The sequence below is a fragment of the Octodon degus genome, unplaced genomic scaffold (genome assembly GCF_000260255.1).
Source record: "Octodon degus isolate 3935 unplaced genomic scaffold, OctDeg1.0 scaffold00027, whole genome shotgun sequence".
Taxonomy (NCBI): Eukaryota; Metazoa; Chordata; class Mammalia; order Rodentia; family Octodontidae; genus Octodon; species Octodon degus.
Window position 1 is genome coordinate 8,296,480 of NW_004524603.1, and position 21,267 is coordinate 8,317,746.

At 40.8% G+C, this 21,267-nt stretch overlaps 1 protein-coding gene across 1 annotated transcript in view; it reads right to left on the reverse strand.

The window, feature by feature from the left end:
• Positions 1-21,267, reverse strand: part of Cntnap2 (contactin associated protein like 2) — a 1,699,165-nt gene that overhangs the window by 1,047,598 nt on the left and 630,300 nt on the right. Inside the window, 1 exon segment of the mRNA XM_012514194.2 lies at positions 20,674-20,845. Coding sequence (XP_012369648.1) covers positions 20,674-20,845 — 172 coding nt within the window.

Here is a 21,267-nt window from a genome sequence, read left to right on the forward strand (position 1 = left end):
GAATGGCTTCTTGGGATACACAAAAAAGCACACATTGCCAGGTATCTCAGGCATTCTGGTAACGCCATCTAGCTTCTCAGTCCTTGGAGGACCAATTTCAAAGGCATTTCTTCCATCAACTATCAGAGAATTCCTTCATTTGGAACTATTTATTTTCTTTTTCATAACTCCACCACCATTTTTGTACTACTATTATATTCACTCATCCACCCTACGAAAAGCATGAACTTACAAATTGTGTGCATGCACACAGATAGTAGTCAGGGAACCTAGGACCATTCTATGGAGCTATATCCCAAGTTATTTAAAAAAAATTGAGATAGGGTCTCACCATGTTGCCCAGGATAGGTTTAAACTTGCAATCCTCCTGCCTCAGCCTCCCAAAGTGATGGGAATATACATGTGCATCACCCTGGTGGGCTATATGTTGAGGTTATTACATTCCAAGCATTGTGTCAGAGACTGGGGTCACAATGGGAAGCAAGTGTGGGTCTGTTGCCCATTTTATGAACCTCAAGGGCAAACGTCAAGGACAAATATTTCAGCCTCAGCCTTGACCGTGCAGTTATAAGCAAGTTAGATAGAATTTAACCTAATGTTTCAGAGACTCAGGTGACTTCTCCAAAGGAGTCACCAATGATGAATTGACATCTGGGAGATAAGAAAGCAAGTGAGGGGACAGGTGGAAGGAATGGAGCAGACCCAGACTCAGAGGACAAGACAGGCAAGGGACCTAGGGGAAGTGCAGGTCAGGCGCTGCCGCCGGCCAGTGGTGTGGAGGAAGTAGAGAACTATGTGACAGAGAGAGAGAGAAAGACAAGGCCAGGCCATGGGAACTTAGATTCTGGTGTACTTCTAAGTATCTTGGCTATTTTTGAAAGGATAATGAGAAATGACTGAATAATTTCAAGGATGAGAAAAGTACAAGAATGAGAACAAATTCCCAACTCTCCTACTCTGTTGTGAAATCCTGGAGGGTGGATCCTCCTTCTCCTTCACCCTTGAATGAGCTTGTCGACTGCCCAAGCCTGAAGCTTGATTAATATAGTTTATTATTTGGGGGAAAATAAAAGTGTATAACTTGAGTAAATTATATAAACAATACCAAAATTTTTGTTTTCTGGAAACACGAACTGTTTACAATTTTGTTTTTGAGAAATTGATGAGAGGGAGGTTAATACTTGTTGATCCCACTAGAGGGTCTCCTCTTCCTCCTCAGGAAGCTCTTTGGTGACACACTGCTACCCAGAATGAGACGAATGCCTAAGGCATCTGTCAACTTGTGGGCTATCCCTTGCAGAGGAAAGTAGATCCTCTTTCTTTATTCATGAAAGTCAGATGACATATCTGGAGTTCTTTAGGCTGCCTAGACATTGGCGGAAAAACCACCCTGAACTCCAGACAGAAGAGCCGAATGTTAGAGTGAGGGTCTTAGATGTTATTCTGGAGTACCAGGTAAACACTGGTGTTATGGTTTGTGTCTAGTTGTCCCCCCAAAGCCTCATGCAGTCATGGGGTGAGGACTTCTAGAGTTTGTGTTAACTCATGATCCACTGGGATTATGTGTGATCCAAGGCTGGGATTATGGGTCTTAGTACTGCTGGGATTACCCATAGGTGGGTAGGTACTGGGAAGTACCCATAGGTGTGAGTACTTCCCCTACCCTGGGGCAGGTAATTTGCATTACAATGTAAGGTGGGAAGAGAAGCTAGCTGCTTGAGCTGCTGCTACCCCTCCCTTGCACTCTTGCTCTTTGCCACCACCATGAAAGGTTGCTTTCTGCTCTGTGCTGCTCTGCCTTGGACCCAGCTGAGTATGGACTGAAACCTCCAGTACCTGTGAGCTAAATAAACCTTTCCTTCCTTCATTTTGAGTGTCGGGTATTTGTCCCAGCAATGAGAGAAGAGTAACTAAGACAACGGTAATCTATTTAATCACTTTACCTATGCAATATACATTTCAGATTTATGTAAGGCCCTGAGGCCTGGTCTCTGTTTCTAGCATCTGAAAGCAGCTTGCTTCTGAGACCCAAACTTTAATTGTAAGCACATTGGCTTATATACGTACTGTTGTATAACTGACAGATATTTTAGTAGAACGCATTGATCTTTGAACTAGAAAGTTCTAACTTGACGAAAATATCATCTACTTAACTTGAGCTTCATTTTTTTCCCCATTAAATAATTCTTATTCTATTTTTAATGAATAGGGAATTAATATTCCAGGAGAAAAGCAACACATCTGGCTCCTAAGTTTATAAAGATATTCTCTGGAGATTGACTTGGTTTAAGGAAACTTCTAACTAATTAAAAGGGACTGAGAGCTTTTGAATGATGCCAGTTTTACTGACCTAGTGGGACTCATTGTTTCTAAAATTAAAAAAAAATCCAAAGAAAAATTTGCTGACTCCTATAACAAGTTTTATGAAAATTTTAACTCACCAGTGGACAAGTCCAACAGAGAAGTTGACAATCATGTTTTAGCCATAGTTTTTCCCACTACAACTGTCCTAGAGGAAGACTGTAGACCAAGTATACCATGTAACCACGAGATGCCAGTGATGTGTCTAACTAGCTTATGCAAGCCTAAGGATTATGCCAATGACACTATAATGCAAAGAATGGTAACAGATTTTGAGAATACATTTTATTTAACATAAGATGAAGCCCATATAAAATTATTCACATGATAAGGTTCTTTATGTCCAATACTCAGATTGTGTTGTGTATTTTAGAACTTGTAGCACATCTGGACTAGACATGGGTGCTTTTCAATTGCCCAGTGCCACATGTGGCTAGTGGCTTCCATACCAAACAGCAACACTCTTTTTCCTTTTGACTCAGTGTCTCATTGCCTAAACATATAACCAGCTCTGCCTCCTCTGCCTGTCCTAGTTTTCTTTTGGTCTCCCCATTACTCTCTCACTGCTCCTGCATTTTATCATTTTCCAGGACTCAGAAAGATAATATTCTGATAGGCATTCCCATGACTGAAGAAATTGTCCGGTACAACACTGTTCTAGGACTAGCAAGAACAAATCTTAACCTTTCAATAGTGTTGCTTCTAGCTCTGGAAACAGGATTTCCTTCCAGTTACCGCACCCCTTTCCTTCATGCCTAATGAGTTCTCCTTGGAGTTAGCCTTTCCTATCTCTCTTTTTTGCCACCACAGTAATTCAGTTCCCTTCATCTTTGCTCAAATGTCAGTCACGTAGACTGGGCATGGTGGCACATGCCTGTAATCCCAGCTCTTGGGAGGTTGTAAACAGGCGGATCACAGGAGTCTGATATAGTAGTGAGACCCTGAACACCCTGTAGACCTTTCCCTAAAACAAAAAAAGAAAAAAATCAGTCATGCAATATCCACCTCCCCCAAAATTCTTCAATGACTCCCTATTTGGTCAAAGGATAAATTATAATGCTCTTAATCGATTTAAAAAAAAAAAAAACACTTGAGCACACTTGCCATTGGATTCTTCTAAGTCTCTAAGTCACATTTCCCTCATTAATAGGTGCCAGTCTCTAGGAGAAGTCACCATAACTGCTTCTGCATATTTTTCTCTGCTGCCTACATTGTCCATCCCACATGCCTGTGATTTGTTCTTCTGTGATCTCCTTTGTCCTAACCTGGATCCCAGGCAAAATTAGAGATTCTGTGCCTTATCTTTTCTCTAGATGTGATAGCTGCCAATTTCTTTTTCTTTCTTTTCTTTCTTTTTTTTTTTTTTTTTTTTGCAGAACCGGGGATTGAACTCAGACCCTGGCACTTGCCAGGGAAACACTTATTCTACTGAGCCATTTCCCTGGCCCCGCCAATTTCTTTTTCTTCCTCCACATTTGAGTGGGTTTCACTGTAGCAGATTTATATAGTGTTTCTTTCATTATTCGCTAGGGCAGCAGGGCCAGAGGGGATATGTCTCTTTCACTGAGCCTAATAATATTCTTGACACCTAAGAGTAATTAAGGAGTGACTATGGAATGAATGGATAAAAGAATGAAGAGGAGTTGAGAAATATCCTGTACATGTGCCTGTTTCCCAGGATGTATGTAATCATAATGACTACAGACGTCACGGTACAAAATAAAAGAATACATGAATGAAGAGTTTTCCAACTTTTCTTACACACCATTCTGCTGTAGTTTACATGATCCCCTCAGTGCTTAAGAAGCATGATTTGGTCTTCCACCTTATGTTTTACATCTTTGCATCACCTGGTTTGTCCTTGCTTTGCTGTTCTCAGCATTTGAGGCCAAAGTTTCCCTAAAGTTTAATGACTTCTATTTTGAATCCTCTGCAGCAGTGATTTTTCTCTTTAATATTTTCCTATGGAAATCATCACCTGAATTTGTCTAATAAGAATGTACTTAATATTGTTCTAACAATTCTTATGAATGTTTTGTTTCCCCATTCAATTTGCACATTTCCTGGGAGCAGAATCTACTTTACATCTCTTGGTTTTCTCATTCCATACAATAATACCAGCACTTTGACCCTCACAGAGGTTAGCAAATTCCCTTTGAGTAAATGAACTATAAGAACTAGGTATAAGGAACTTTCTTCTCTGTGTGTGCTGTTTCTAACTTTGCAAATGTCACTTTTTCCTCCCTAATATTCAAATGCCTAAAGTTTCAAGAGGAAAGAAAAATGCACTTTGATGTCTTGTCTATTTACCCAGAAAAATTCTGAAAGGAAGTGTGACCATGAAAATAGTTTTCATGTTGATGTGGCCTTCCTGTAACTATGCCAAAGAAGCGAAGATCATTAAACTACCAGAATGAAAGTTTAACAGGCACCACTTGTTGAAAGAAAACAAAGTTAATCCCATAAACAAATGTTGTGTGTGCTTAGAGGGATTAACCTTATTACAAAGGCAGATAATGTTCTACTTAAAAAAAAATATGTTTGCTGATCAAGATCCTTCTTTCTGATACTGCAATTAGTTTGTCAGAATTGATTACAAACTCATTTTTCAAAACTGCTCTAAAAAATCATACATGAATTCCCATTACACTTGCATTTCTCTCTTGTTCATGCAACACTCTAGTTAGTATATACAGAATTTGATAAGGAAAATGTGATTCAGGCTATAATAAGCTCCTGAATGGACTCATAGACACAAGTGACAAAATACCTCTTCTGGAGCAATGGGTGTGTTTAGGATTTTAGACAATTGTATTTAGAAATATAAGCTAGTTGCTGTCCTAAGACTAATTTCTGGACAGTGCAGACTTAACCACACAATGCAATGTCTTCATTTAACAAGATGAAAATGTGGCAACCTTAACCCTCAGTAATTGTTTCTCTAGCATAGAAATTATATATCTGTAGCTCATGTTTCTCTTTTCTCAGATCATTTAAATACCAAAGGGGGGGAACATCAAAGAACATGTCATTTTAATTTCTACCATTAATAAACACTACTCCTCAGTTTTTCACTTTGTTTGTTTGTGGTATGAGGGATTGAACTCAAGACCCAGTGTTTGCCAGGCAAGAACTTATTCTACTGAGCTATCTTCCGGCCCTAGTTTTTCCTGATTTTTATTTTGGTGAAGGTTTTAAAATATCCCTTTCTCATTAATCAGGGTGATGTGGTTTGTAGTCTTTCTTCTGTATATTCCTCCCTTATCCCATGACCCTCTTCCACAGTTGGGGCTGCAAATACTTCTCTAATGGAGAAAGCAAATGAAAAAAGTGAAGTCTATTTCTTTTTAAAAGAAAATCCAGACAGGAGAATAGTACAAGTCTTCAATATTCTGGGTGTAATGAAATTCAGTGTAGATAGAAGTCATTAAAAAGATATATAGCCTAACCATCTTAATTTAACTGAAAACCCTGCATAATATAAATTCAAAGGCTCATCTGTTGGAGGGGATTGTTCTGGAGTCATGACATGGGCCAGCTGATTGGAGGTCCACACTTCCCACCTTCCTTCCTTTCTGATATATCATCTCTGTAAATTTATCACCCTTAGTGTTTGGTTTGGTTGAACAAGGTCTAGTGAAACCTGAAGGCAGTGATGACATATCCAAGGGAATACGTCTCATTTTTGTCTGTCTCTGAAAGGTTTTTGTAGTTGCCTTGACCCACTGAGGGGTATGGAATTACTTTTGGTTTTGGCACTGTGTCTTTCAAAATCTTCTTCATTTGGTTTTACTTAAGATTATTTTTCTTTCTGTCTCTAGTCAAAGAAGGTGAGAAGAAATGAAGACCAGTGGAAGGCAGACAAGGAAACTATAGTACCTTCATTAAAGCTATCCAAAGCTGTCCATGTCTGTGTCTCGATCTTTACTCCCTAAGCTTGTGACCAAAGATTCAAGACTCAGCTGGTCCCCCTCAAGACAAATTGGCTGATATTCTAAACCTTTGGACACAGAGAGATGAATTGAGAGGAGGATTTGTAACTGGGACCTAGAGATGGGCCGGTGGATGCTAAATGGGTGCCTAAAAGGGTGGTGCACAGCATCTCTGCCTTCATCTAAGTGTGTCCCTTGTTATTTCACAATTGAGTCAGATGTGTGTTCAGCCCTGACCTTAGGCATGACAGTCACTCACAGAGAGTCTAAGGATTGATGCTCCCATGTTTACCTTGTTTATTCCTCCTTCTTTAAGGACATCAGGAGAAGAGGAACTGCAGTAAAGTTTAGGATTTGCAGGGATATCCAACTTATAGTGCCTACTTCTAACCCCCTAGAGCAACTTCAGCTGTCTCTAAACCCACATCCCCCGCAAGATTCCAAGAAAAGTAGACGCTTGAAAGCCACCCCATAATGAGATCACAGAGCCCCAAGAAGCAGTAACAGTTACCCTATGATAGGGCAGAAGCAGGCCCCTTCCCAGCAGGCACAATCACCTAGTAGGGACCAAATTGCCCCTCAAGCCACTAGGATTCCTCTATGATAAGAAAGCAGGACTGAGACAACGACTGAATGGACATCTCAGCTACTCCATAGAATTGGCCTTATGCTTTTGTGAGTAGACCAGTTTAAGGCCCCACATGGGGTGATCTCCAGTTACCTTAACTGGAAACCTTCCCTTTTGTCCCTTGCTATCTAACTCTAACTAATAAGTCTTATGACTCTCACTGACACATCTTGAAATTCTTTCTCTGTGATGAGTGTCAAGAACTTACTTGGAAGGCCAACTGAGGTCCCTATCACATCTTTGGTTGACAACACAGTCACTTAAAAACACATTTAGTATTAAATTTAGCCACAACAGTATCACCATAAAAATGGCTCATAAGAAAACTATTGGCAATGAAGAACTGAGTCTCACACACGTTGAGAATGTAAAACAGAAAGAGAGAGATGGCCTCCTAGCTCCAATTCCTCATCCATCAAGCTGTGGATACCAGGCCCCATATTTTACATTAGGAATGGTGACTGTGGTCCATACAGCTGATTTAGGAGAGCACATTCAATGGATCCTGAGTACCGTATGGAATCAAAGGTTTTCCACATAGCCAAGGCAGAAGATTAGGGCATGTTCAGCTGGATGGGCAAACTGGCATTACTTGTCAATCACAGAAGTCTGAGGGACCTGCACAGAAAATCATCTGCAAGCCCCACACCTCGAGCCAATCAGAAAGTGGGATCTTTAGTTCTTGTGTGAGATCAAGTTGGATTTTGACAGTAGGCTTGATCTGATGTTGGCCTGAGGAGTGGGGGGACAGAAAAGATTGTGCTCATTCGGTGGCTTGCTCTCACTCCACCTTTAATAAAGATATATCATGCACACGCACAAACTCCCTATAAAGAATGTGATCATTATGTATACCAAAACTGAACCAACCAATATGTCAAAAGTGAACCAATGTATATCAAAAGTGAACCAAAATTTAATACTAAATGCATTTGTAACTAATACAGCTCAGCAGCACAGCACCTGCCCTCCAAGTGCAAAGGCCCTGAGTTTGATTCCCAGTACAAAAAAATAAGTGAACCAATAAAATTAATTTCAAAAATTTAAAACCTCATTATCATTTGTTTATTTTTTAAAGAGCATAAAGTTAGTAAAAAAAATTAGAATGATGCAGAATTTCACTAAACAAGATGTTAGGAATTCAACAAGGGTGTTTATACTGTACATTGTTGTCTTCAAATTAGTTGTTCAGATTATCAGATATAAGCATCCAAAATTGGTCATTTTTTTTAAAGAGAACAAAAGAATTAAGCATTATTTCCTCCTTTCTTCTTTCCTTTTCCTTATTCCAGTTGTTCCATCCCTTTGTAGTTTCTATCTGTTCCACAGCATTTATTGTACCTTTCAAAAAAAAATTTTTTTTTTTTTTTTAATGTTTAGGACAGGGCGTACAGGGCATACAGGGTCTCACTCATAGATCAGACTCGTAGTGAGTCTCACGTTTACAGCCTCTCAAGTGCTGGGATTACAGGTGCATGCCACCAAGCCCAGTTTCAATTGCCATCTCAGCACCCACATGGCAGGCCCGGGGATTGAACCCCTGGCCCCTGCATCTGCCTAAGCAGGCACTTTAATCCGCTGAGCTATTTGTCTGGCCCTACCTTTCAAATTTTATTTACTCTTTCAGGGTCTTACACCAGGAAGAATACATTATATTTAAATGCAGGTCTGATTTATTTCACTTATGAGTATAGTCTCCAGTTGAATCCATTTTCCTGTAAATGTCTCAGATTTGTCCTTCTTTAGAGCTGAGTAATGCTCCATTGTGTAAAAATACCATATTTTTTTTTCCATTCCTCAGTTGATGGTCATTGGGGTTATTTTCAATATTTAGCTACGGCAAACTGTGCTGCTATAAACATGGGTGCACATAGATTGCTGGTATAATATTTTCAGGTTTTTGTGTGTTTATTGTCCAATTCACTGTTCAGGAAAACAAGAACCTAGAAAGAATCTCTAGAAGGACCACACAGCACCCTAGAGCCCCACTAAGATAGACACACAAATGAAAAAATCACTTATTTAATAAGTTAATACATGCATGCCAAGATTGATATTTTAAATGTTTTAGAAATTATTTTGCTGTTGTTCCTATGTCTCAGGTAACATGAGAAACAAGAAATACAACTGAATGACTTAAATCCCCCCATAGCTGACACAGCTACATGTTAGAATCATTTATCTTTTTGCTTTTCTGCTTATCTTCAAGCACATGGCTGTTTTTCAGACACTACTTTCATGCACTAGGCCTTCCTTGGGATTTAAATGTCAAAGCACAGCTAAACGCCACGCCAAAAGCAAATACAATTTTCTTTTGTCCTAATATGTGCAATGCATCAAAGAATAGGGGCATTATTGAATCCTAGAAGGGCTAAATCACCTTTTTCTACCTTTGTTTCCACTTGGGGGAGTTGTCACATATCATTTCTCTCCTTCTGTAAAGAAATAAAAATTTGCAGCTCTAGTATTCTGTTTGTACTGATGGAGCCCTGACAGAGGGAGGGTTTGATGAAGGGGTGGGAAACAGATAGCAGCCTGGGCCTTACCTGTTCCCCACTGAAGCATGACTTGCATTCTGTACTGGGACCCTCGGGGACTTGAAAACCTTTTGCTTTGTCAGGAACCATGATTTTCACTTGGGGCTACAGATGCCATATCAGCAGCTCAGAGTAGAGCAACATTTGCTTTTCATCTTGTGTCTTTGTTACTGTATATCTTGAGTCAACTCTCTTTTCTGTTGACCTACACATGTGCTGATCACTGACAAGGAATCTTTCTAGGAACTGTCCAGATAGGGTGGAACAGCCCTGGGTTTAATCGATCCCGTCACCTGTAAAACTTAGGACATCAATATGAGAGGTTTCCAGAGCATTCAGCTCCATCCAGAAGTCCCCACCGATTGTCCTAAACTTGGCATCACCTGGTTTTCAGAAAAGGCAGAGCCCCGTATAACGGAGGCCTCCACAGACAGAATGAGACTGCCCCTCAGCCATGAGGATGCCAGAGCTACACCACCAGGGCTGAGGTCTTGGCCGGCTACCAGCTAGTCTCTGAGAGCCAGCCCTGCTTGTGGTGGAGAGGGTTAGTCTCCACGCCTGAGCTGGAGTTTGTCCCTGCCAGCCACTGAGTGCCATCTTTTCCTGACTTTGCTGTAACTTTTCAAGGAAAGCTTCCCCACCCCCCGCCACCGCCCCTGAAATGTGTACTTTGTTTTAAATTTCCATTTCTACTACAGCAAGGATCCAGGCTTGCGAGTGACAGTTCTTAAAAATAAAAATGCTTTGAAATCACTTTGAAGAGGTAACTGATTTGACTTTGGGTTTGCCTGGACCTATGAATGTAAGAGACACTTTTCCTATATTGAACTTAAGTCTCTGGCCAGACCAAGGATTATGGTTTCTATGTACACAGGAAAAGCCTCTCTGGATTCTTTTCTAAAAGAAATCAGAGGGCTGGCCAAATAGCTCAGCAGGTTAATGCGCCTGCAAGGGGTCAGGGGTTCGATCCTGGGCCTGCTGTGCCGGCCCCACCTCCGGGGCATGATGAGATGGTGATTGGTACTGGGTGTGGTGGCACGTGTCTGTAATCCTAGCGCTTCGGAGGCTGAAAACAGGAGAATCACTACAAGTCTGATCTGTATAGTGAGAGCCTATAGACCCTGTACTAAAATACATAAAATAAAAAAACCAAACAAACAAATAATAAAGATCAAAGGGGACCTGGGGCTGAAATTGGAGGTCAAGAAAGACCATACTTGAGCCATGTACCTACTATTACAAATAATACTTTTTTTTCAGAACCAGGGATTGAACTCAGGCCCTTGTGTTTGCCAGGCAAGCACTTATTCTACTGAGCTATCTCCCTGGCCCTCAAATAATTCTGATTAGTGTGACACACAATACTTACAAGAAACCTACAAGTAGACTGATTTATCCTCAACAAAGAACATAACTATTTGTAGTATAATGAGATTCATAATCAGATAAAGGGCCAGGGATGTAGCTCAGTGGCACAGTGTCTGCCTGGCAAGCATGAGATCCTGAGTTCAATTCCTGGTAGACAAAAATATCAAGCAAAGAGACACAGTGCACATATATATGTTAAAGAATTTCAATATGAATCATGATAAAATAAAAGCAAGATTATGTAGTTATTCTTTTCCTGTACCTTTAAGCTGCTGGTTAGATCTATGACTTTAAGTGACTTTTGCTTTAAGGGTAATTTGGACAAGTGTTTCCCAAAAGCAAATCCAAAACCTGGAAAATCAGCCCAAGTTCTCAAATAACCATCAACTTCTTGTTGTTGCTTTGGAATCGGATGAAGCTAAAGTCGCAGTGATGTCAGGAAGGAGCTGTACTAAGTTTCATGCAATGGAGTTTATGAGCAAGATGTTTTGCCTTCTTGTGCTCTTGTGCATAATTATCCTGACATGAAAGCAAAAAGTCTCCTGAAGTCTACAGAGTAAGTAATGAAGGGATGCCTGCCATTGCAGAAGAATCTAGCACAGCTGGGCACCAGCCTAATTGATGACCTTAACATTTCTAAAGACGGAACCAAGAGGCCTGTGGATCATAAGAAGGAAAAACAGAAGAAGATCCAGGGGGAAGCCTTTGCAGCCAGCCGGATCCAGGGGGAAGAGAGAGCAAATCTAGCCTCAATACTGTCAGTATGGAATATTCATGTTTGGGAGACAGGCCTTTTCCTTGTTATAGTGAAAATGATCTTAAGATGTCTTAGGAGAAAGTGATTTCTAATTTAGCTTTCATTACTGTGTTAAACAGACAAATAAAATTACATAGATAGTGTATAGATGTTCCAAAATATGCATGCATTATTTAGTGGCTAGATTGGACTAGTTAGCATATGTATTAACTTAGTGTCACATTAACTTAGTGTTGTGAGCATTTAAAATCTACTCTCAGTAATTTTCAGGAATACAGCATACTGTTATTGACTGTTATTACCTGGCCGTGCAATAGATTCTTGGATTTTATTTTAATCTAGCATTTCCTATCCTTCAACCAAGCCTTTTCTGGTCCCCAGTACTAACCCTAAGCCTAGTTACTAGTGTGTTCCTCTTTACTTCTATGAATTCAGTGTTTGGATTATGCCTGGAAGTACGATCATGTGACATTTATCTTTCTGTGCCTTGTTTATTTAACCTAGCCGAATGTTTTGGTTCAGTTTTTTTTTTTTTCTGTTATTCTTTTTTCTTTTTTATTGGTTTTTATAGGGGTTGGAGTCCCCCCCCCTTCTTTCTCTCTTTTTTCTTTTTTTTCCCCATAGTTTAGGGGCCAAACGTACTCACTGGAAGAAAGATAGCCTCTTTAACAAATGGTGCTGGAAAAATTGGCTGTCTACATGCTGAAAACAAACTTGACCCAGGTCTATCACCATGCACTAAAACAAAGTCAAAATGGATTAAAAATCTAAACATTAAAGCAGAGACACTAAATCTCACGGAAGAGAAAGTAGGAGGAACTCTTGAAGACATAGGGGTAGGCAAAGAGTTCATGGACAGAAATCAAATCGCACGGGAAACAGTTGAAAGAATTAACAACTGGAACCTGCTCTTACTGAGAAGTTTTTTCACATCAAAAGAAATTACCAAAAAAGTGAAAAGGCAACCCACAAATTTGGAAAAAATCATGACAAATAAATACTCAGACAAAGGTCTGCTCTCTAAACTCTACAAAGAACTGAAAAACACTAGGGCCCCAAAATTTAAAGACCTAATCCAGTTTGTGTTTTATCTAAGTGTTCTTGGACAGGGGCTGTCCACATGGCAGAAGAATGACATCTGTCTTGGGGAGGAAAAGTTACTAGGATAGCTCATCATCCCTGGGTCCTGGAATAGAATGAAAGTTTCATAGGTACGAGGGCATACTTTTGACAAGACTTTGGCAAGACTGAGAGTAAATCCCATCTGAGATGGCACCTGTGAAGCAGAAACAGAGGTATGGTGCTGAGGCACAGAGCTATCTCAAGTTGCTAATCCTTCCCACACATGTAACATAGCTAAGTGAAGTTTGCATGTAGCCCCCAGATAGAAGGTACTGTATGTCCTTATAGGGTGCTCAGAGAGCTAGACTAGATGAAGGAGCTAGATACAATAAGGAAAGCAAAGACCACGCAGATCGAAAGTTACTGGCAACCCTGGTTTACTTAGAACTAAGGTCTTTCTCCAGATATAAGATTTACCATACTAAAACTGATTCAGGAGATTAAGGTGTGGCCAGCTGGCTGAGCAGGTGGGTGTGACCTGTCAATTATGGAGACCCAGGACACATGTTTCTGAGCCCTGTACCTGGGGCCAATTAGAAAGGGCCTTTCAATTCTTCTGGCCCAAAATCAAGCAGGTGTTTGATAGCACGGCCTATATCTGATGTCAGCCTGAGGAAGGAGGCATGCAAAAGATCTCTGCCATGAACCTGATGGCCTCTGCGAAGTTCTTCAGTCTCTCTCAGTCTCTCTCTCTGTCTCTCAGTCTCTCTTTCTTTCTCGCTTTCTCTGCACAGGATACACTACTTCTCCTGCCTCTAATAAATGGAAAATTTCACTCAACTTTTTTCACCTGCCTTGGCCAATCCTTTGTTCAGGACAAGAACCTGGAGTCTCCAGAAGCTCAGAACCCAGGAGCAAACCCAAGACAACATAGGGCAAGCTGTCTGTCATTTTACTCAAATCCTGGGTTGTAAGTCTAGTAGTAGTCATGACATACTCCAAAGCTAGAAGGAGCATTTGGGAGGACGGGGGCTTGAGGGAGGTAGTGGGAGCAGCAGGGCAGTCCAGGTAGGCTGAAGACCTCACTAAAGTCCTTAGAAACCCTTAAGCAGCCCCTGCCTCCTCCTACTAGAAGTCCCGTCAGCTGGTCCTGACCCAAGACTTCTGAGATGGGATAGCACACCTCAGAACAGCATTTTGTCTTTAAAAAAGTTTGAATTCCATACTGACTAAAAACACACACACCACTCACACACAAGAGAATTACTGTGTTTGAGTACTACATTTTTCCTGCTGACTAGAAATATGAGTTTATAAACAAATGAAGATTAATTTGCTTATAATAAAGATGGCTATGTGCTTTCTTTATTTAAATTAGAACTCTAATTCCAAATCTGCTTTTATAGTAAGTCAAGGCCTTCTGGGTTGATTTCATTAATTTTCTAGTACACTCAGCTTAATATTGAGATATCTCACATTGCATCTATCCAAATTCTTACTCTTGTCTTTCAAGAAAAAAATATCATGGGGCCAGTGAGATAGCTCAGCAGACTAAGCACCTGCTTAGGCAAGTGCAGAGACTGCAGTTTGATCCCCAGAGTCACACGCTATGCCAGCCCTGACCCAGGTTGGGCTGAGCCAGCCAGAGTCTGGGCATAGTGGTGTAGGTATATAATCCCAGTGCTGAGGAGGCTGAAAACTGGAGGATCATTATGAGTCTGAGCTGTGTAGTGAGACCCTATAACAACCAAATACATAAAAGAAAAAAGAAAAGAAAAAAAAAATCAAACGGGGTGGATGTTCTTGAAAAGAAAACATTGAATTACAAAATAAATACTGGGTTTGTGATTATACACTTCCATCCAAAAATGAGTAGTTAATTACTATATTAGCAATAGGGTCCAGCGTATTCGCTATCGCTCAGGGAATAATTCTTCAGGCTGTGTTTAAACTGGGGTATTCATTTTTCCCTTTCTATCTTTTGCCCCATCTAGAATACTTACTAGTTTTGTTTCCTCATATACCTATAAGGACAGAAAAAAATAAAAAAAGGGATTCTAATTCTAATGAGATATTTTTACCAGATTTTGCAGTCCTGTTAGAAGACAAGTACAAACTATTAGGAGATTGGCCTCTAAATGGCTTTAGTTCCCCAATACCAGTCTTTAGGGGATCTCAGAGGAAGGCAACTTTTTCTTTTAAAGTCATTTTCATGAGTCTGAAATTTGTCCCTCCTGTGTTCTGGAAAAAAAAATGGTATTGCGTTGGATTTTAGAAGTGGAAGATGGTGACAGGGCAGATGCATTTGGCCTAAGAAAAAAATAACCCATGCTGATTTACCTAAATATAGACTAAGATCTTTTCTTGGAAGATCTAGTGAAAGCGGCTGTGTGGCATATACTCTCCTGACCATAAGGCTGTACACATCCTGAGTGATATTACCTCAGCATGGTGGAAGAGCAGAGGCCGCAGGTGCAGTAGGGAAACGGAAGCTTCCCCAAGACCTGCGTGGCCCGCTGCTGCTTATCTCCCAGAGCCAGGACTGTGCCACCCCAAGGCTGTGTCACCCCATGGCTGTGTCACTCCATGACTCATTGCTCCTACCTGTGATAAAAGAGAACGCATGCGCCTGGCTACCAGCGAAGCTGGGATAGCTGATCTGAGGCTGGAAATAGAAACCACAGCTTGCAGAATGGATTTCACGATCCCTTACAAGACAGATCTCTCCAAGCCCAAGGCACTCACCACTTCTGTAAGTGCTGCTGTTGGAACGCCAGGGCCGTCCTGCCCATGTGTTCTGGATGACACCTCAGCAAACAAATCCAACAGTAACTTCAGGTGGACTTAAAAGCTCTCAGAATGTGGCCACGTTTCCCGAAGGCAGGCCAGTGCCTGCGGGCTTTCCGTGACTCAGTCCTGGTCTCCTGATTCTTCTTCCTTACCTCTCTCCCTGATGTCTCCTGTCCCTCCCTCCTAGTCGTTGGAATGGCCAATGAGTGTGCTGGGGCTCTCGCTGAGGGGCAGGAGGCACATGAACCTAACTCAGGCCCTCGGACTGTCTGTGGAGGGCCTTGGTCTCAAGTCTTCACACCTCTACCAAGGTCGGATGAAGTGGTTGAGTGGGAATACGTGCCAGGTGCCCAAAAATATTCACCTCCAGGAGCCAATGACATGAGGGCACTAGTGAGATAGGAAACTAAGGAAAAATGTTTGACACATTCAGAGAAACTAGGCTGAGTGTGTCAAATGTCCCAAAACTCCATGGCTAACAGGTTGGGCTGAGATGTTTCTTCCTCTCCCCTCCCCCATAAAAGGATCAGCTCAAATCAAAGGAGCCAAAAGGACACTGAGCTGATGTGGACCAATGAGAGAAGTGCTACCTTTCGTCCTTTAATGGCATGTGGATACAGCCAGTGAAAAGGCATTTCCTGGTTTGCATCTGGGGAGAAACCAAGCAAATTCTCTGACAGGACAGTTTATAGTCAGGTTTATAGTCAGCATGTTGCCCAGTGTATGTTTGCCAATACAAATGTTTCAATGACTTGTTTGCTTGAGAGGAAAGCTGACCAGGAAATTGGGGATTGAAAAGAGCCCTTCCTACCTTATTGTACTGGTGCTCCGACCTTTCCACTTGGCCTGCTCTTGCCCTGCAGAGCATACTACTTTTCATTTCTTTCTTTCTTTCTTTCTTTCTTTTTTTTTTTTTTTTTTTTTTTTTTTTTTTTTTTTTTTTGGTTGAACTGGGGATTGAACTCAGGCCCTTGTACTTGCCAGGCAAGCGCTTATTCTACTGAGCCATCTCCCTGGCCCTTCTTTTCTACTTGCAATAAATGTACACCTTGCTGTTTTGTCCATGTTTTGTCCAGCTATGTATTCAACATTGCTACTTAGACTTCCAACAGACATTTCACTCTCACACAATACATTTTCTCACCTCCTTAATCTTTAGTCCCAACTGTCCCCATCTGAGGAAATGGCAGCTCCTTCCTTCCAATTCTCATTGGCTGTCCTTTGCTTGCACCCTACATCTAACCCATCACAAAATCTCACTCATTCACTCCTACCTGCTCTTAGACCTGACCCACTTGCCTTCCCTTGGGCAGGCTCCTTGGAGATCAGCTACTAGAACATCTTCTTGGATGATAAATGAAAACACCCCTCTAATGAGACTTCTAGCTTTGGCCTTTCCTCCTCCCTCAGCCCTATTCATACCTGTCAAATGCAAACCACATGACTCCATTGCTCTACTCTGAACCCTGCAGGGGCTCTCCAATGCCCTCAAATGAAAGCAAAATCCCCACCACAAGCTACCTGCCTCTAGGACCCAGCCTCTAGGACCCCTCTGGTCTCCTTTCCTGCTGCTTTTGCTGCCCTTCCAAGTTGCATCTTGGTTTTTCTGCTGAATTTTTGGCATGAGAGGCAGCCTCTTTGGCCAAATCATGAATTCCTTGTTCATATCTTTCACTGTCTTCTCCATGAAATTCAGTCTTGCCAAACACAACGTAAACAGCAGTACAGCATGTTGGTCTTCGGGCCTGCCAGAGTCCTGCATCCTGCTCTAATTTTCTCTCTTTCCCCCCTCTAATGTTTATTCCTCCTAATTTACTATAGTCTTTATTTTTTATTATATTTTCATTTTTCCACCTGCCCTACCTTCACCCCAGAGTGTGAGCATCAAATATTCAGAAACTCTTTCGTTCCATAGCCCATCTCTAGCACCCAGAGCAGTACCTGTTGCCTCAGGACACACTTAGCGAATAAATATGAAGTGCCTAATTCTGTAGTTCAGTATATTTGGTTTTTCCTTGATTTATTGCTATGTTAAGAGTCCAGAAAGCAAACTCGTAAGCAAAACGAGCTATGTGAAAATGCATACACAAAGAAAGAAAAAGAAGCAAAAGCCACAGGGTATTCCCATGTGACAGACAGAAAAATGCTTTCAGAATCATCTTCTCCCAACTATTTCCCTACATCCTACTCATCAAATCATTGCAGCTGCTCCTATTATCTCTAAATGTATTATAAAAAGCAAGCCTGTAGTAGCTGTTATTTTTTTTATCCTATGTTCTCATTTATCATTTTTTCCCTTAAAAATAGCTCTCAAATCAAGCTGGAATTTGAAAGCAGAAAAGTAAAGTAAGAAAGAGGAGGGTTCTTTAGAGAGTACTTAAAGAAGTAGACACCAGGCAGCTATGCAGTTTCACTTAGAAAGAAGATGTGTTGTAGCACATCGCTATAATTCTCAAAGATTATCCTGATGGGCCACTGCTATAAGCAGATTTGCATGGCGTGCAGATGAAGGGACATAATGCTGCCAAGTTTTTCAGTGAAACTGAGTAGTCAATGGAGTCAGTAGCACACATGTATCGCTCATAGAAAAACGCAGCACTTCACACCTGAAGATTTTAAACTAGAGACGTTTTAAATGAAGGAGATACATCTCACCTATTGATAGTTAATGTGTAGAAGCTGATGCCCTGAACACAATGGCCTAGGCAAAACATCCTGTCCATGATAGACGGCAGGTTGAGAAAACCTGTGGAGCAGTGTTAGAGGCTGCTTCCCCCCACAGGTAATCTAGGTTGACATTCTAAAGGAGAACACCTTGTTGTCTTGTGGAAGTTGACTTGGCAACACAGACATCAGTGAGACTGACTAATCTAGAAAAAAATTTAGACGTGTGTTTGAAATCTGTGTTTTCTTTTCGGCATGTTCCTCATGTCAGTTTCCTGGTGGGGTGAAGGGTGGGGGTGACACAGTCATCCCCAGAATCTCATCTACCAGAATCTCATTTACTCTCTTCTTAAGCTAACTTGACTTGTACTTTCTTTAGAGTAAAACGTTAAAACCTCACTTCTTTGTCAACAAATAATTTAACTGGAATGAATGGTGAGTGTACTTGGTGAAGTGGACAGGAGATACAAAACCTAGCCTGCTTGCAAAGCTGATGAGGTGACAGGAGCATTGTTGTTTTTGTTTTTGTTTTTTTGGTGGAACCAGGGATTGAACTCAGGCCCTTGCGCTTGCCAGGGAAGGGTTTATCCTACTAAGCCATCTCCCCAGCCCCTTTTTTTGTATTTTAGGGAAGGGTCTACAGGGTGCTCAAGGTTTCACTACTAGATTGGACTTGTCATAGTGATCTGCCTGTTTACAGCCTCCTACGAGCTGAGATTACAGGCATGTGCCACCACGCCCAGTCTCAATTGCCAGCTCAGTGTGCCCTAGGGAGGGGCCGGCACAGCCAGCCCTGGGATTGAACCCCTAACCCTTGTGTCTGCTTGCAGGTGCTTTAATCCACTGAGCTATTTGACTAGCTCAACAAGAGCATTGTTGACAGGAAGTATTGTCTCATTAGTTACTGACATGAAAAGAAGAGGGTTACAAAACTATTCAATATATTATAGAACTATTATAAAGAAAACTGACATAGAGGACAAGTATTAAATGTGCAAATATTTAATGCCAGAAAAAAATAATCTCTAAAATATCCACCTCTCCGCTTTTCTAATAAGTGATACCACTTGCTTCAGGTAGCAATAATTAATATATTATATTTTTAACCTTTAAATTTTTTAATTTGGTACAGGGTGTCACTACCCAGCTGGGACTCATAGTTAGTGATCTTCCTGTCTCAGTCTCCTCAGCATTGATATCACAGGCATGCACTACCATGCCCGGTCTGTGTGGCTGGCTCAGCACACCCGGGAGCAGGGCCAGTGTGGCATGTGGTGCCTGGGATTGAACCCAGGTCCTTGTGCTTGCCAGGCAGGTGCTTAGACCGCTGAGCTATCTCCCCTACCTCAACGAATACATTATTAATGGTTCAAAAATTAGGTGCATGTTTTTCTTAGATTGTTCACAATTCTGTTTAAATATAAACTGCTTAGGCTCTTAATACCAATATTATTCTATATGTAATAGAAAATAAACAGTGAGTTCTATCTTTGTCTTGTCATAAACACATGCATGAAAGAAATCTATTTTTATAAAACAAAATAAACTGTAATTTGCCTTTCACATGAACGTCATTTCATTAAGACTGTATGGAAACAAACTTACTTCCTAACAATATTTTACATATTCATAAGATTTTTTTATGTCTTTAAATGACTTCTTTAGGATCTCCACTTAAGATTAATTTGATTTAAAGTCTGCATTTTCTGGGGGGTCAGGCTTAGTACAAGGGATATTTTATTTTTCAAAATTAAAGATTTTAATGAACTTTTGTCTTCCAAACATAAAAGTAATGTAACTATTTTTCAAAGTAAGATAGCCTTTCCTCAAAAGATTTGAAAATAGCTCAGAAAGTCATATTAATTCACTGGGTAAACTTCTTCTCTTAGATAAGATATCTCTATGCACAAGATATTCATATTGAAAATTTTTAATGTAAAAAGGCATTTTTAAAAGGAAGCTAAAGTAGCATGTACAGTAGAATTATAGTTCATATGAAAACTGAATCTTTGTACCCTGTGAGAATTCAAGTAAAGTCTTTATGAAAACATCTTTTGCAGATTGGCAAAAGCTAATAAAAGTTAGATTTTATAATATTTCTATATGCTTATGTTGCAAGGAAAATCAATTATCCTACATAACCTGTGTCAATAAATCACCCTTTGCAAATGAACACTTTGTAATCTTTCTTTTTCTTTGGAAAATGTCTTTGGAGGGCACAACGTGCTGCTGCCGTCCTGACCCAGATAAGGAGAGAAGGAACCCTCCTGCTTGCGGGCGCAGGAAGCACAGCTACGGTCAGAGTCCCGCTGTTGCTCAGCTGTTGTTTGTAAAACTGTTTGCTCAATTCTCACATTGGATGAATTAATAAGTCAGCCCCCTAGAATGTCATATACTCATTTTTTTTATCATATATTCTACGCAAATGTTGGCACAGCTAATTTTGCTATAGTTGACAACTCCCATCTAGTTAGTTTTTATTGTTGTTGTTTCCTTTGGGTGTTTTGCTTGTCCCGACATGAATCGGTCACATTTGGACAAAATGTCACGGTACGAGGCACACAGCCTAGTTACCTGTCTATGATGGCACACATGTCGATGCTGACATTAGCAAAGCTTCCCGGCTTCCTCTGGGCTATTTCATATAAATTCACAAGCTGATCATCCACTTGGATAAGCTGCATGCATCCTTGGAACGAAGGCTGAAGAACAGAGTGGCTTGAGTTTCTCATCTGGTTCAGAAAACCTATGGGAGAGAAGAAATGGCTCTTGTGAAACCACTGTCCGGCATGCTTTACTAAAATTCTTGTGGCTATTTAACCTGGGTTCAGACATCATAGGAAATGGCTATGATGTTCTTCATTCTGGCTGGTATTTTGTTTGTCATAGAGGAGTTAAAGCTTTTTCAGAATATGAGATTATTTTGAAGGAAGAAGATAGGGTTAACTGTAAGGGATTACCAGGTGAATTTCTGTCTCTGGAATCCTACTGTCATCCCAGTTTTCTCTGTGATATTTTTCTCAGTATGTCTGAGGCTCATTGTTAGATATCTGCTATGGATTGTGTTGGTAGATAACCTCATGCAGTCATCGGTAGGGCTTTTCAGAGGCACCTTGATCTAGGATATGTGATACTGAGATCAAATAAATGGTGCTGGGATTAAATTTG